Here is a 17,612-nt window from a genome sequence, read left to right as displayed (position 1 = left end):
ATGAATGGTGGAACAGGCTCGAAGGGCCATTTGGCCTACTCCTGCTTCTAGTTTCTATGTTTCCTTGAGGCCTTAAGTCGTGCAGTTGGTTTTTCAATAGTGTTTTTAATATTTGCATTTACACTGCATTCAACCGAGAAAAAAAAGACAACAAATGTCACTTCACAGGAGAAAAACACAAGGGAATGGACACAAAATCAATGAGGAAGAGTTGGGAAATATGATTCATGGCTTTGGGGAAAGAGATGGGGGTTTTTTTAAGAAAATTGTGTGGGGAGGAAGGAAGAGGAGAGAAAGAGTTCGAGATTAGGGATGGAAGTGCCATTTTCAATAGTAGGGTGATGGAAAAGCAGAGTTGCAAAATTGGAGTGATGTTGCTGTGTAAGGATCTGATACAAGAGTACAAATGATGCCCTGATGGACTTCATCCTAGGGTCTTAAAAGAAGTGACTGGCAAGATAGTTGATGCGTTTGGTTCTAAATTTTAAAAATTAAGACTTAGGGAAGCTTACATTAGATTGGAAGATAGTAAATGTAACTTTAGCATTCAAAAAGAGAGGGAGCCAGATGCAGGAAATGAACAAGCTTAATATCTGTGGTAGAAAAGTTATAGCAGGGTAGTTATAAAAATTCAAGGTAACCAGACAGAGTCGACATGGTTTTGATAAAGGGAAATCATATTTGACCAATTTATTAGAGTTTTTTGAAGAAATAGCATATGGTCTGGATAAAAGGAAACTGGTAGATGCACTGTACTTAACTTTCCAGAATGCATTCGATAAGCTGCCACATCGAAGGTTACTGTGGAAAATAAAAGCTCAGTAGTATAGAGGATAACATATTGGTTTGGATAGGAGATTGGCCAGCTAACAGGCAACAAATTAGGCATAAATGAGTCATTTTCTGGTTGGAAAGATGCTGTGAAAAATGTGTACCACAGGCATCAACTGGGGCCTCAATTTACATAAATGACTTGGATGAAGGTGTCGAAAGTACAATTGTTAAATTTGCTGATGACATAAAGGTAGGTAGGAAATTAGGTTGTGAAGCGGCCATAAAATTTAAAAATGGATATAGATAGGTTGAGTGGACAAAAATCTTGCAAATCAAAATGCAAAATTGTTCATTTTAGCAGGAAGAATAAAAATAAATTATCTAAATGGTGAGAGATTGCAGAGCACAGATGCTGAGGGGTCTAGATGTCCTGGTGTATGAATCGCAAAAGCTTACTATGCAGGTACAGCAAGTTATTAGGAAAGCTAATATATATTGCATGGGGAACCAATTACAAAAGTAGGGTTATGCTTCAATCGTACAGGGCACTGGTGAGACCACATCTGGAGTAGTGTGTACAGCATTGGTCTCCTTATTTAAGGAAGGATGCAAATACATTGGAGGCAGTTCAGGAAAGATGTACTAGGTTAAGACCTGGAATGAGTGGGTTGTCTTATGAGGCAAGGTTGGTTGGACTAGGCTCGCATTATTTGGAGTTTAGAAGAGGAAGAAGCAACTTGACTGAAACATACAAGATGCTAAGGAATCTTGACAGGGTGGATGTGCAAAGGAAATTTCCTTGTGGGTGTGTGTGTGTGTTGGGGGGGTGGGGTGGGGAGGTGTGGCGGTAGAATCTAAAATTAAGGGTCACTGATTCAAGACAAATGAGAATCATTTTCTCTGAGGGTCACGAGTCTTTGGGACCTTTCGTCAAAAAAGGTGGTGGAAGGGGATAGAAGGTTATTGGGGTAGGCAGGAATGTGAAACTGAGGTTACAATCAGATCAGCCTTGATCTCAAGGAGCCAAGTGGTTTACTCCTGCTCCTAATTCGTTACGTTTGTATGTAAAGATATCGACCAACAATGCAACAGCAGCAAATTAAATGTATAAAAATGTAAGTGAATTGTATGTATACCTTCAATAACATTCAAGTAACAACATCTCACAGGTCTCAAGAGATGCTGGGGGAAAGTAACAAAGCACAAATCAGGCATGGTAGGAACCAGAAATGCAAGGGTAAAGGACAAGGTTTGCCCTGGATATCAGCAACATTGGTAGGTAATTAACAGCTTGTTTTCAACTCACTCTATTAGCTGGGTGGAACATAGAGGGAACAAGGCAAACGAACCAATCGCAGCTCCTAATTTTATCCATGCTCCTAAAACATCTAATCATAGAAACCCTGCAGTACAGAAAGAGGCCATTCGGCCCATCGAGTCTGCACCGACCACAATCCCACCCAGGCCCTACCCCCATATCCCTACATATTTTACCCGCTAATCCCTCTAACCTACGCATCCCAGGACACTAAGGGGCAATTTTAGCATGGCCAATCAACCTAACCCGCACATCTTTGGACTGTGGGAGGAAACCGGAGCACCCGAAGGAAACCCACACAGACACGAGGAGAATGTGCAAACTTCACACAGACAGTGACCCAAGCCGGGAATCGAACCCAGGTCCCTGGAGCTGTGAAGCAGCAGTGCTAACCACTGTGCTACCGTGCCGCCCAATGCTGGGAAAATAACCAAAAACCAAATGCAGGCACACATTGCTTGGAAAGACAAGTTTGCAACTTGAATGCATCATAGTATAATATCTCATTTTGAAAGAATGGATGTTATAATATACTGAGGAATTATACACATCTCAGCTCTGCAGCTGCCAATAACCAAGTAAGTCGTCTCACAACACCAGGTTAAAGTCCAACAGTTTTATTTGGAATCACGAGCTTTCGGAGCACTGCTCCTTTATCAGCTGCTCCTCCATCACTCACCTAAAGGAGCAGCGCTCCAAAAGCTCATGATTCCAAATAAACCTGTCAGACTTTAATCTGGTGTTGAGAGACTTCGTACTGTGCCCACCCCAGTCCAACGCCGGCATCTCCACCTCATGGCCCATAGCCAAGTTTAGGGAGTTGGTGACTCCAGCATCCCAATAAAAAGCAATGTACAACTCCAATAGGATCTTTACTTCTCAGCAATTCTGAATTTGTGGAGAAAAAAAAGGTTCAAATGTGACAAGGTCATTATTGACAACTGAAAATGTTGCTGCAGGAACATGCATTAGAGGATAGAATAGCTGATGAAACACAAAGGGACTTGGGAGTTCTTGTTCAAGATTCTCAAGGTTAACATGCAGGTTCAGTCAGCAGTTAGGAAAGCAAATGCAATGTTAGCATTCATGTCGAGAGGACTAGAATACAAGAGCAGGGATGTACTTCTGAGGCTGTATAAGGCTCTGGTCAGACCCCATTTGGGGTATTGTGAGCAGTTCTGGGCCCCATATCTGAGGAAGGATGTGCTGGCCCTGGAAAGAGTCCAGAGGAGGTTCACAAGAATGATCCCTGGAATGAAGAGCTTGTCGTATGAGGAATGGTTGAGGACTCTGGGTCTGTATTTCTTGGAGTTTAGAAGGATGAGGGGGGGATCTTATTGAAACTTACAGGATACTGCGAGGCCTGGATAGAGTAGACGTAGAGTGGACGTGGAGAGGATGTTTCACGAGTAGAAAAAACTAAAACCAGAGGGCACAACCTGAGGCTAAAGGGGCAATCCTTTAAAACAGAAATGAGGAGGAATTTCTTCAGCTAGAGAGTGGTGAATCTGTAGAACTCTTTGTCACAGAAGGCTGTGGAGAGCAGGTCATTGAGTGTCTTTAAGATAGAGATAGATAGGTTCTTGATTAATAAGAGGATCAGGGATTATGGGGAAAAGGCAGGAGAATGGGGATGAGAAAAATATCAGCCATGATTGAATGGCGGAGCAGACTCGATGGGCCTAATTCTGCTCCTATGTCCCATGGTCTTATGACAAAGCAAATTACTTAATTCATACGGAGGGAAACCGTTTGTTATGCAGTGTTCACACAGTAATTCAGTCAATGGTTTTGCTCGCTTTAATGATTGTAAAAATCCATGGGGTGTCCATGGTTACAATCAGTTTTGAAGCTCTAATGACACAAGGCTGTTACCTACATGGAAGCTCTGTCTAATATAAATCGCCAATCAAATCTCAAAACATTCAAATGCCTCCTCAAATGATCAGAGAGCCCAGCAGGAGAGCAAAACACAAGACTGAAGCATTTTCAACTAACTTTAATCAGGAGTGCCAAATGCCTCCTGCTAAGGTCTCTGCCATTCACAGATGCCAGTCTTCAGTAGGCGCGATTCACTCCACATGGTACCAAAACACAGATGAGTTTACTGGCTACAGCAAAGGTGATGGGACCCGACAACATTTCAGATACACTGCTGAAGACTTTGTGCTCCAGGACTAGCCATGTCTCCAGTCAGTCCATCTGTTCCAGTACTTACAATACTGGCATCCACCCAAAACAATAGAAATTGAGGAGGTAACTAAAAGTGTGTTGATGAAGGTAGGGCAGTTGATGTCATATACATGGATTTTAGTAAGGCGTTTGATAAGGTCCCCCATGGTCGGCTTATGATGAAAGTGAGGAGGTGTGGGATAGAGGGAAAGTTGGCCGATTGGATAGGTAACTGGCTGTCTGATCGAAGACAGAGGGTGGTGGTCGATGGAAAATTTTCGGATTGGAGGCAGGTTGCTAGCGGAGTGCCGCAGGGATCAGTGCTTGGTCCTCTGCTCTTTGTGATTTTTATTAATGACTTAGAGGAAGGGGCTGAAGGGTGGATCAGTAAATTTGCTGATGACACCAAGATTGGTGGAGTAGTGGATGAGGTGGAGGGCTGTTGTAGGCTGCAAAGAGACATAGATAGGATGCAAAGCTGGGCTGAAAAATGGCAAATGGAGTTTAACCCTGATAAATGTGAGGTGATTCATTTTGGTAGGACTAATTTAAATGTGGATTACAGGGTCAAAGGTAGGGTTCTGAAGACTGTGGAGGAACAGAGAGATCTTGGGGTTCATATCCACAGATCTCTAAAGGTTGCCACTCAAGTGGATGGAGCTGTGAAGAAGGCCTATAGTGTGTTAGCTTTTATTAACAGGGGGTTGGAGTTTAAGAGCCGTGGGGTTCATAGAAATCATAGAAACCCTACAGTGCAGAAGGAGGCCATTTGGCCCATCGAGTCTGCACCGACCACAATCCCACCCAGGCCCTACCCCCACATATTTTACCCGCTAATCCCTCTAACCTACACATCCCAGGACACTAAGGGCAATTTTTTAACATGGCTAATCAACCTAACCCGCACATCTTTGGACTGTGGGAGGAAACCGGAGCACCCGGAGGAAACCCACGCAGACACGAGGAGAATGTGCAAACTCCACACAGACAGTGACCCGAGCCGGGAATCGAACCCAGGACCCTGGAGCTGTGAAGCAGCAGTGCTAACCACTGTGCTACCGTGCCGCCCTTTATGCTGCAACTGTACAGGACCTTGGTGAGACCACATTTGGAATATTGTGTGCAGTTCTGGTCACCTCACTATAAGAAGGATGTGGAAGCGCTGGAAAGAGTGCAGAGGAGATTTACCAGGATGCTGCCTGGTTTGGAGGGTAGGTCTTATGAGGAAAGGTTGAGGGAGCTAGGGCTGTTCTCTCTGGAGCGGAGGAGGCTGAGGGGAGACTTAATAGAGGTTTATAAAATGATGAAGGGGATAGATAGAGTGAACGTTCAAAGACTATTTCCTCGGGTAGATGGAGCTATTACAAGGGGGCATAACTATAGGGTTCGTGGTGGGAGATACAGGAAGGATATCAGAGGTAGGTTCTTTACGCAGAGAGTGGTTGGGGTGTGGAATGGACTGCCTGCAGTGATAGTGGAGTCAGACACTTTAGGAACATTTAAGCGGTTATTGGATAGGCACATGGAGCACACCAGGATGATAGGGAGTGGGATAGCTTGATCTTGGTTTCAGATAAAGCTCGGCACAACATCGTGGGCTGAAGGGCCTGTTCTGTGCTGTACTGTCCTATGTTCTATGTTCTATGTTAAATTTGCCCATTAATAGCCTGTCCACAAAAGACAGGACTCGGCCAATTACCACCTCAATCAAAATGATTGCACGCATTGATGACAGTGCTACAAAATGGCACTTACTCATCAAAAACATGATCACTCAAATCCAGCTTGGATTTTGCCAGGACCTCTCGGCCTCAGACCTCATCACAGCTTTGCTCCAAACTTGGACAGAAGAGCTGAATTCTAGGTAGGGAGAGAATGGCTGCCTTCAATGTCAAGGCAGCAGTTGACAAGAGTGTGGCATCAAGGAGCCCCAGTAAAATTGAAGTCAATGGAAATCAAAGGGAAAGATCACCACTGACTGCAGTCATACCTAGTACAAAGGAAGACAGTTGTTTTTGTTGGAAGCCAATCATCTTAGCCCAAGGACTTAGAGTCATAGAGGTTTACAGCATGGAAACAAGCCCTTCGGCCCAACTTGTCCATGCCGCCCTTCTTTTTTTAAACCCCTAAGCTAGTCCCAATTGCCCGCATTTGGCCCATATCCTTCTGTACCTATCTTATCCATGTAACTGTCTAAATGCTTTTTAAAAGGCAAAATTGTACCTGCCTCTTCTACTACCTCTGTTCCAGCAACTCACCACCCTCTGTATGGAAAAATTGCCCCTCTAAACACTTTTGTATCTCTCCCCTCAAACCTATGCCCTCTAGTTTTAGACTCCCCTACCTTTGGGAAAAGATATTGACTATCTAGCTGATCTATGCCCCTCATTATTTTAGACCTTTACAAGATCACCCCTCAGCCTCCTACGCTCCAGACAAAAGAGTCCCAGTCTATCCAGCATCTCCTTATAACTCAAACCATCAAGTTCCGGTAGCATCCTGCAGAAATTCCTTAGAGCAGTGTCCTAGGCCCAATCATCTCCAGCCACTTCATTAATAATCTTCTCTCCATCATGTCAGATATCTGAATGTTGTTCATACCACGAAATAGTCAGTGTCAAAATGCTTCAAGACCTGGGCAACATTCAGGCTTGGGCTTAAAAAACAAACATTTGTACCACACAATCTCCAACGAGAGAGAGTTTAAACACCTCCTCTTGACATACAAGGCCATCACCATAGTCAAATCTGGGAGTCAGAAGGTGGTGGAGACCATATACAGAACTCGACAAACCAGATAAATCATGCAAGTGCAAGGGCAGGTCAGAGGTTGGATATTCCACAGAATGATGCACCGTTCAACACCCAAACCCTTTCCACCATTTACAAGGTGCAAGTCAAGAGTCTGATGGAGCCTCCACTTGCCTGAATGCACCTCCAATGCCAAGAAGCTCAACGCCACCCAGGACTAAGCAGTTTATTTGTTTGGCACTTGAGTGACCTCCTTAAATATTCAATCCTTTCAACAGTGGCTCAGTGCAAGATGTACTGCTGCAACTCACCAAGACTACTGTGGACAGCACCTTCCAAGCCCCCTAGAAGGCTAAGTGCATGGGAACTCCCCACCTCCAAGTTCCCCTACCAGTTAGTTAGAAATATGTCATCATTTCTTCATTGAAAAGTTAAAAAACTTAAAGTTTATTTATTAGTTTCACAAGTAAGGCTTACATTAACACTGTAATGAAGTTATTGTGAAAATCCTGTAGTCGCCACACTCCGGCGCCTGTTCGGGTACACGGAGGGAGAATTTAGCACGGCCAATGCACCCCAACCAGCACCTCTTTCAGACTGTGGGAAGAAACCAGAGCACCCGGAGGAAACTCACGCAAACACAGGGAGAACGTGCAGACTCCACACAGACAGTGACCCAAGCCGGGAATCAAACCCAGGTCCTTGGCGCTGTGAGGCAGCAGTGCTAACCACTGTGCCACCCCTGGGGTGAAATCCTGGAACTCCTAGCAGCATAAGGGTGCACCCTCAACCACAAGAACTGAAGTCAGCTCACCATCACTTTCTCATGGGCAATAAATTCTGGCCTTGCTGGTGACGTCCACATCCCATGAATGAATAGTTTTTAAAAAACGTTTCTAGCCACAAAGAACGAGAGATACTGGTCCTCTGTATTGTGATTGTTGATCACCAGTTTAATGATGAAAAAAGAGCCCCTTGCAGATCATTGGACATTCATGGTATTTGGAATAGTTTCAAAGAAGATGCACCTTTGTTCCCCGAGGTGTTACTGGCACCTAGAATTTTTCAGAAGGGAATCTCCATCCTCAATAGCAACAATTTAATAATCCTAACTTTTGACTGGAAGAAACTAACTAGACATTAAAGTGGAAAATGCATCAGTCTGAGAAGAGGAATCTGTAAAGGTGCAATAGATCATCTTCACAAGTCATCTAAACATGTTCAAGTCCTGCAGACAGTTCAGAGATAAGCTACAAGCCCCATCCTGGTGTCAGAGGACGGTTACAGAACCTACACTCTTGAGCTTTGACAGGTAACAAATAAGGTAATGGGTGGGGGGAAACGGGTGAAGAGGGGAACAGAATCTTATGGCCGAGGTATCCATGAAAACAGTTTAGAAATACTCTAAGTTTATTTATCAGTGTCACAAGTCGGCTTACATTAACACTGCAATGAAGTTACTGTGAAAATCCCCGAGTCGCCATACTCCGGCGCCTGCTCGGGTATATACCGAGGGAGAATTTAGCACGGCCAATCCGCTTAACCAGAACGTCTTTTGGACTGTGGGAGGAAACCAGAGTACCCGGAGGAAACCCACGCAGACATGGGGAGAACGTGCAGACTCTACAGACAGTGTAGATGCCAAGGTAAACCATGCTGGGATTGGGATCAGAGCTCTTCTCCGAACTGTCTGTAGAATTCAGCATTTTGCCACGTGACAGATGTTCAAATTGCTGAAGGACAAATTCTGAACTGTCTGAAAAGATTTGTCAACAAAGATGCATAGCTAGAATAGTAAAGCTGAAAGCCTTAAGGAGGCCATTATTTCTGAAGAGACAGCGTGATTTGAAGGAAAAATTAGAAGGGGAACAGAGGGAGTGAAAATTTCTCACAATTAACCGAACAACTTGGAAGCCCCCTTCTCCTTTTATGCGATCACTGTACAGGAACTAGAATTCTCTGCAGCAGCAATGTCAAGTGCAAATTTGCCTTGCATCAGCTAACAGATTATAATACATTCTAAAAGATGACAGCAGTTTACCACAACCTCCATTAATGGTTACACCCATGCATGTTACGATCTGCAAAACAAGAGTACAACCTAATACTAGATCAATCACTTAGCAGATGGACATAAAGGAAGTGCAAGCAAGTCAACCATTACATGCCAGCCAAAAGCAAGCACACATGGTATCACTGAAGCTTCATTCTCACCAGTGCGAAAGATTTGCACAGCATGTGTGCTGCTGCTTTTAAATCTTGCAAAACAATCCCAACACATTGCTACGTGCCCCATTTCCACATTATATCATGATTAGTCAAGAGAGCCGGGGAGTGGTAGCTCCTTCACAGAGCTGACAAAAACATGATGGACCAAACAATCTCCCCGTGTGTCGCAAGGTTCTCCATACCAACTCATTCTTCAGCCTTACCTGAATAGCTGCAAACGCCAGAGCAGCTGTTATAACGTACATCATGATTTCCTGCAGCTTTTTCACCACCAGAACCTTGCATCCCTGTAAGATGGAAGGAAAAAATAATGAAAATAACAACTTTTAGATTCTCTCTCCCGTCATCCCCCATCCCACCAGCTCATAAGAGTTTGCTCCATTTTCTCTTGGAATCCTTCTGTATCACAGCCAAGTAGTCACCCACGTGAGAGCCACAACTAATCCTACCCTCAAAATATTTGCTGCTATTGGATAATGAATCAAGGATCCCAGTTGAACCCTTTTTTCTCCGTCCCTCTTCGCCAGTCTAAGATGCCAAGGTCAAGAGCAGCATAAGCTGCCCTGGATAACATTAGCTAACACAGCACAGATTAGACATAGTGTGTCATTTAATGCCACATCAGATTATGCCTTTATCCACTAAGTTATATGGACCCTGGTCACAGATTGGTCACGATTTCATTAAAAATCAAGCTAATCAGACTTGAGAGGCTAAGTTTAAGTTTAAAGTTAAAGTTTATTAGTGTCACAAGTAGGCTTACATTAACACTGCAATGAAGTTACTGTGAAAATCCCCTAGTCGCCACACTCCGGTGCCTGTTCGGGGACATTGAGGGAGAATTTAGCATGGCCAATGCACCTAACCAGCACGTCTTTCAGACAGTGGGAGGAAACCGGAGCACCCGGAGGAAACTCGCGCAGACACGGGGAGAACGTGCAGACTCCGCACAGACAGTGACCCAAGCCGAGAATCGAACCCGGGTCTCTGGTGCTGTGAGGCAGCAGTGCTGACCACTGTGCCACCGTGCTGCTAAATGGCCTACCCCTGCTCCTCTGTGCTCCTGTTCAAGGGAGAGTGTGGGGGTGGTGGTGGTAGTAGAGATTCTGCTTTTGCATGTCGCATCAATAAAAATGTGAAAGCAATGCAGGCTTTTTTTCTAAAAAAGGGAGATTAACCACAGAGGTAGCAGCTAGAATCAACGTGGCCTAATACAACAGCCATCATTGTACTTCTCTAACCTCAACTACATCTTTGTGGAATAGTGACAAGCAGGACGCTGGGGGGAAGGGAGTGCAACATGAACTACAGGCCATTATTGCACATCAGGGGTCATAGATGCATCGAACAGGCCTAGAACTAGTCACTTGCCTTTCTCCTCCCCATAGGAGCTGGATGGCAGCAGGTGAAATGGATAAGGAATCTTAACCTACATTACTTTTGGAAATGCAATGGAGAGACATTACCATGAAAACAAAATTTAATTATGGAATAAATTCTGATTGAAATGACAGATTTCACACGTTTTGCAATTGAGTTTACAACAAACTTTCGCAGTTAAATTAATTTTTGCACAAATTCAGAGGGCTAAATGGCCTCCTGACTCTATGACATTCTTTTTAAAGCATGCTATACAAAGGTTATTCCTATGAATTTTCTCCCATTTAAGCATTACCAGTTAAAAACAGTGAAGCATTGAATTACATGTTTGATTTATACAAGCTGTGTCAGTCTTAATGAAGAAACTGCTCTCGGAAGTGGTGGGGCACTGGCAGGGCTGATTTTTGCTGCTCACTCCAATTTGTTCCAAGAATGTGGTGGTGGGTCTTTAACTTGAATGATTGTTTTAAGTGTAGGCATTAAGAGACAGCCACAGAATAAGAGCAAACCAAGAGCGTGTGTTGTAGACTAAACCAGACAGGGGTGGCCGCTTCCTTTCCTGGGAGGTCATTAGTGAACCAGCTGAACTGCAAGAGAAAATAAACTCCAATCCGGCTGCTTTTTCATACTCCTCTCTCGCTCTCCCTTGGTGACAGCCCACAAGCAATCAGGTTTACACAATTCAATTGCGCAACTTGCCACGATGGACCTGAACGTATTCCAATTCTGGGCGACAACATGTCATTGCTCCCTCGCCTGCAGCAGTTTGGAAATGCACAAAGTCAGCAGTTTGTTCAGCTCAACTTAGTTTACTTGGGCAGCAGTGAGGTTTGAAATAATACTGAACTTGCGAGTATATATATATATATTATATATAATATATTTTTTTATATTTCAGATATTTTTTTTAAATCTTAAAAACAAAAGTAAGAGACTGTTGGGAGAGAGACGAGACAGGGAGGCATCCCACCTGAAGTTGAGTATGGACACGCACAAAAGGAAATGAAAAAGCAATGAATGATAGATCGAAGATGCACTTGGGCTCAAAAAAGACTCCAGAATTGAGCAAAGTAACAAGTTGCACAATTTTGAAAAAGAATGAGTCTCAAATTAACTAAGATGTGGAGATGCCGGCGTTGGACTGGGGTGGGCACAGTAAGAAGTCTCTCAACACCAGGTTAAAGTCCAACGGGTTTAATTGGTATCACGAGCTTTCGGAGCGCTGCTCCTTCATCAGGTGAGCGGCCACTCACCTGATGAAGGGGCAGCACTCCGAAAGCTCGTGATACCAAATAAACCGGTTGGACTTTAACCTGCTGTTATGAGACTTCTTACTGTGATATATTAAAATAGGAAGATGCTTCTTGGAACGTTCCATAGCAGTACTTTATGCCAAGAAAGGCAGAATTCTTTCACAAATGGAGATTAATAACCTACTGCGATGGGACAAACCCACTGACTTCATTTTAAAAATGGGTTTTGGAATTTCTCAGACAATAGATCTACACATACTAGCGTTGCATCAAATTAGAATTTAAATTACAACCGATCAGTTATTTTCCTCTGTGACACTGATCGCCTGTTCGCGCACAGCCTCACCTCGGAATACAGGTCCATAGGGCGGCTCATGTTGCCTGTGCAGTTGCTGACACCCAATTTGCAGCAGCTGATTGGTACACTATTGTTCTTTGTCTGTTTGAACCACTGTGTATTTTCCCAGTCAGAGTAATTGTGGATGCCACAACAGCGCAGCTAGAAAACAAGAAGCACACATTTAGTTAAAACCTATAGTCATGGCACTCCTTACAACATGCAGTTTTCAAACCAGTGAAATCCGTCAAAGAACCAAACACATCAGATTTCCCAATTTTTCTCGATTTGATGACTTGCGGGCATAATTTCTGTTGCTGCATACTAAAAATATATTATTTGCAAAATTTTGTCGTCCTTTTTAAGATGGGTAACCCATCCTTTTAAATGTTAGAATAGGAGGAACACAGAGTACACTGGATCATCTCCTCACCATCCAATCTTGTACAGTTTCCACCAGAGATAACATACGGCCAGGGAATTCCATTTTAGCCTTTCCTTGCCCAGGGACCTAGGGATTAAATTGCAGCACCCTAACTGCTGCTACAGAGATCACGGAACTCTGTAGAGTCCATAGATTAGGACCCATAGGGGTGGCACAGTGGTTAGCACTGCTCCCTCACAGCGCCAGGTTCGGGTCACTGTCTGTGTGGAGTTTGCACGTTCTCCCAGTGTCAGCGTGGGTTTCCTCCGGGTGCTCCGGTTTCCTCCCCCAGTCTGAAAGACGTGCTGGTTAGATACATTGACCCAAACAGATGCCGAAGTGTGGCATAAGGGGATTTTCACAGTAACTTCAATGCAGTGTTAATGTAAGCCTTACTTGTGAAAAAAACCTTTTTAGCCTCTTTTTTCAGCCCAGGGACCAAGGGATTACATTACAGCATCCTAACTGCTGCTACAGAGGTCACAGAACTCTGTAGAGTCCATAGATTAAAAAGGAAGGCCTTTTACAATTCTTCACTCACCCCACACAATCAAAGGAGTAACTACAAAGCATTTAAAAGTAATAAAATTTAAAACTGGGTCAAACGAGTATTCCACCGAGTTTAGTAGTTTCATTTAGAACAAAACAATAGGATTATATTGCAAAGATGTACAGTAACACTAGAGTAGCCAGTCATCTAAAACCTTTAGGAGTACATTACTGTGTTGTATGTTTGTAGAAAAATCTGGATACAACTCCGATACTTCCAACTCTTAAGCAGAGATCACATCTTTCACTATAAATGATAAACGTTAAGCTTTTGTGTAGTTTTGTTCAAGGCAAAAAAGTGCTTACAACGTACGTAAATGCAAAAGAGTAGAAAGGTACAATGCCCGCTCTGTGCCAAAGCAGTAGCTGCATCGTAATTAAACTAGCTTTAAAGCTACTGGCCTGGAGGAGGATGAGAACATCGTCTAAGACTTCCTATCCCTCAGTGTTATCCATCTTTCAGTTGACACACTCAAACAGTTTGCTCCACTGGAAAGATACCAGCGCATTAATTGAAGAGGAAGGAGTTTCCGGTGTCCTGACCAACATCCTCCCACAGTAAGTAACCACAATTAACTGGATATTCATCCTACTGGTTTGGCTGCTGCTTTTCTCTTCACAACAGTGGCAGCACAGTGGTTAGCCCTGCTGCTTCACAGCGTCAGGGACCTGGGTTCAATTCCAGCCTTGTCTGTGTGGAGTTTGCACGTTCTCCCCATGTCTGCGTGGGTTTCCTCCGGGTGCTCCGGTTTCCTCCCACAGTCCATAGATGTGCAGGTTGATTGGCCATGCTAAAATTACCCCTTAGTGTCAGGGGGATTAGCAGGGTAGATATGTGGGGTTACGGGAATAGGGCCTGGGTGGCATTGTGGTTGGTGCAGATTTGATGGGCTGAATGGTTTCCTTCTGCACTGTCGACTTTATGAACAGTCAATAAGACAGAATATAATTCACTATGTCAGGACTTGGTGATAAGCCTTTCAATAAGATGGATTTGCATACATAGTGGGCAGCAGGGTAGCACAGTGGTTAGCACTGCTGCCTCACAGCGCCAGGGGCCCGGGTTCGATCCCAGCCTTGGATCACTGGCTGTGTGGAGTTTGCACGTTCTTCCAGCATCTGCATGGGTTTCCTCCAGTTTCCCCCCCACAGTACAAAGATGTGCAAGTTTGGTGGATTGGTCATGCCAAATTGCCCCTTAGTATCACAAAGATGGATTAGATGGATTAGGCATGGTAAATGTGTGGGGTTACGAGGATAGGGCGGGGTAAGGTGTTCCTTTGGAATGTCGATGCAGACTCTATAGGCCTTCGGGTCTCCTTCTGCACTGCAAGGATTCTATGGTTCCAGTATTAGACCTGGTTGTTCACCACTGAGTAATTCTGCCAACATTACAATCACATCGATCTTGGGGCTTACTGGTGAACACTAGAAGCAATGTAAACTGCAATTATTTGAGAATGATGAATGTGAATAAATATTCTGATTACCACTCTGTCCAGACCAACAATGAAAGAATCAGCACTGCCAGCCTGTACAGTGCAGTGCAACAAGGTCAAGGGAGCAGTGACCTGCAGTGGTTTGTCACTTGTGATTGCTATCAGCACAAACCGCAGTGACATAAGAAAAAGCATCTGACAGCTTGGAGAACAAGCTGGGAGAGCTGCAATATCACTGTGCCAAATAAACCTAACCTGCACACCTTCAGACTGTGGGAGGAAACGCACGCAGGGAGAATGTGCAAGATGTGCAGGTTAGGTTCACTGATGTCCTTTAGGGAGAAATCTGCGGTCCTTACCTTGTCTGGCTTGCATGTGAATCCCGAGCCACAGCAATGTGGTTGACTCCAAGGGCAACTAGGGATGGCAATAAATGCTGGCCAGCCAGCAATGCCCATGTCCCAAGAATGAATAAAAGAAAAAAAGTGGATTTACCATGCTAAGTTGCCCCTTAGTGTCCTATGAAGCAGTTTAGGGGGATTAGTTGGGTAAATACATGGGGTTGAAGGGATAGGGCCTGGGTAAGATACTCTGTTGGAGGATCAGTGCAGAATTAATGGGCCGAATGGTCTCTTTCTACACTAGGGATTCAACGAAAGGCCATCTACCGCAGGATTCGCAAACGGATTTAATTCCAATCGTAAAACAAAGCAGAGAACAGCATCATTGGTTACTCCTACCTGTCTCTGTACATAATCAATTGCACGACTGGCAGCATCTGGGTACGTTCCATTGTATTCATTGTACACTTTCTGAATGCTGTTGTCAACTTCATCCTCCACCTGCACAGAACAGAACAAGGTTTAGGCAACTCTGCGCTGTGCGGCTGACTAATTTCACAGTAAATAAAGGGTGAAGCATTATAATCTTAAACAAATACTTCCTAGTCTGTATTTAGGGAATGCAACCATGAGTATCGACTCCGATAATAAAGCTTTTCACAACAGCAATGAGAAAACAGAAAACGACTATGATATATGCTACTTATAATCCGGAATTGTATAGGGTAATGTTCGAATCCGGGAAATGAACCAAAATATTTCACACGCAATGGGTCACTAGATATCACTAAGCAGCAATATACAAGGTTTAGTGTTTTTAAACAGTATTGCAACGTGACTCTACCCAGATCAGCTTCACTTATGCTATGCACAAGATTGCAACTGCAACATGAACGCTGCCCTTTTTTTTAAAAAAGAATTCTCTTGTAGTTTTATCCAATTCATTACCTAAAATTATTCTTGGCCAGTCATGGTGGACTAATGTTTTTTCGCGGCCGGGGGAGGTAATGGAAGCAGATACGATAGTGACTTTTAAGGGGCGTCTGGACCAATAAACCTAACCTGCACACCTTCAGACTGTGGGATGGGAATGGAGGGATATGGTCCCCGGAAGCGTAGGGGGTTTGAGTTCAGTCGGGCGGCATGGTCGGTGCAGGCTTGGAGGGCCGAAGGGCCTGTTCCTGTGCTGTAATTTTTTTTGCTCTTAATTCTCTCTCAGGATGTGGGCATTGCTGGCTAGGCCAGCATTTGTTGCCCATCCCCAATGTTCCTCGCTGGAATATTGGAAGGCTGCCTTCTTGATCTGCTAGTCTGTGTCATAGGTACACCCAGAGTGCTGTTGGGAAGGCTGTTCCAGGATCAAAACACATTAGCTTCCATATTGACTGCCTCATTTCAATGGCTTTAAAAGGGTGTGGCATTTGCATCGGCCTTGTGACAATTACTTGCACTCTGGCAGTAGAAAGCAAACCCACAAAAGTTTAACCTCTTAACACCAGGACTCATGGGGTTGAACCAAGGAGAATATAGTTGAATAGGGTTACAAATGAAGTAAAGCTGCCAAAATGTACAAATAAAGTTACCCTTTCAAATTGTGCTTCAAAGCTGAAAAGTCCAATGTTTGACAGTCACACCTCATAAATTAATGCTATGATCTGAGTGAACAGACCTCTGGCTTCTGTCTGTACACTCCCTCAGGCTCAAATATCTCCCTTTTGGTCTGTGACAAGTATTAGATGCAACACTAACAACCTATGATACAAACCAATCAATGGAACCATTGCTTACTTTATCAATTCCCAAACGTACGCAACAGCCAGTTTCGTCACCCGAATGGTCACCTCAGGACTGAGTGCCACACCTCGTAATATGTGTTATAAATATTTCAGAGCTTCTTCCTATATCTAAAGACAATGCTTTGCCAGTTAAGAAGTTTAACAACACCAGGTTAAAGTCCAACAGGTTTATTTGGTAGCAAAAGCCACACAAGCTTTCGGAGCTCTTAGCCCCTTCTTCAGGTGAGTGGGAATTCTGTTCACAAACAGAGCTTATAAAGACACAGACTCAATTTACATGAATAATGGTTGGAATGCGAATACTTACAACTAATCAAGTCTTTAAGAAACGAAACAATGTGAGTGGAGAGAGCATCAAGACAGGCCAAAAAGATGTGTATTGTCTCCAGACAAGACAGCCAGTGAAACTCTGCAGGTCCACGCAACTGTGGGAGTTACAAATAGTGTGACATGAACCCAATATCCCGGTTGAGGCCGTCCTCGTGTGTGCGGAACTTGGCTATCAGTTTCTGCTCAGCGACTCTGCGCTGTCGTGTGTCGCGAAGGCCGCCTTGGAGACCTGCCATCATCTCACGTGAGAACACCATCCACCAGGTACACGGTACATACTCTTGCAATTCGGCCAACGTTGTCTACCTGATACGCTGCAAGAAAGGATGTCCCGAGGCATGGTACATTGGGGAAACTATGCAGACGCTGCGACAACGGATGAATGAACACCGCTCGACAATCACCAGGCAAGACTGTTCTCTTCCTGTTGGGGAGCACTTCAGCGGTCACGGGCATTCGGCCTCTGATGTTCGGGTAAGCGTTCTCCAAGACGGCCTTCGCGACACACGACAGCGCAGA

At 44.2% G+C, this 17,612-nt stretch overlaps 1 protein-coding gene across 1 annotated transcript in view; it reads right to left on the bottom strand.

Annotated features, from left to right (window-relative positions):
* Positions 1-17,612, bottom strand: part of LOC144480495 (tetraspanin-3-like) — a 63,692-nt gene that overhangs the window by 19,644 nt on the left and 26,436 nt on the right. The window contains exons 4-6 of the mRNA XM_078199994.1: positions 15,367-15,468; positions 12,224-12,376; positions 9,448-9,531 (exon numbers count right to left, since the gene is read on the bottom strand). Of these exons, the coding sequence (XP_078056120.1) occupies positions 9,448-9,531; positions 12,224-12,376; positions 15,367-15,468 (339 nt within the window). The remainder of the gene's footprint in view (positions 1-9,447; positions 9,532-12,223; positions 12,377-15,366; positions 15,469-17,612) is intronic.

The sequence above is a fragment of the Mustelus asterias genome, chromosome 29, assembly GCF_964213995.1.
Source record: "Mustelus asterias chromosome 29, sMusAst1.hap1.1, whole genome shotgun sequence".
Lineage (NCBI taxonomy): Eukaryota > Metazoa > Chordata > Chondrichthyes > Carcharhiniformes > Triakidae > Mustelus > Mustelus asterias.
This window is presented reverse-complemented; position numbering and strand designations above follow the sequence as displayed.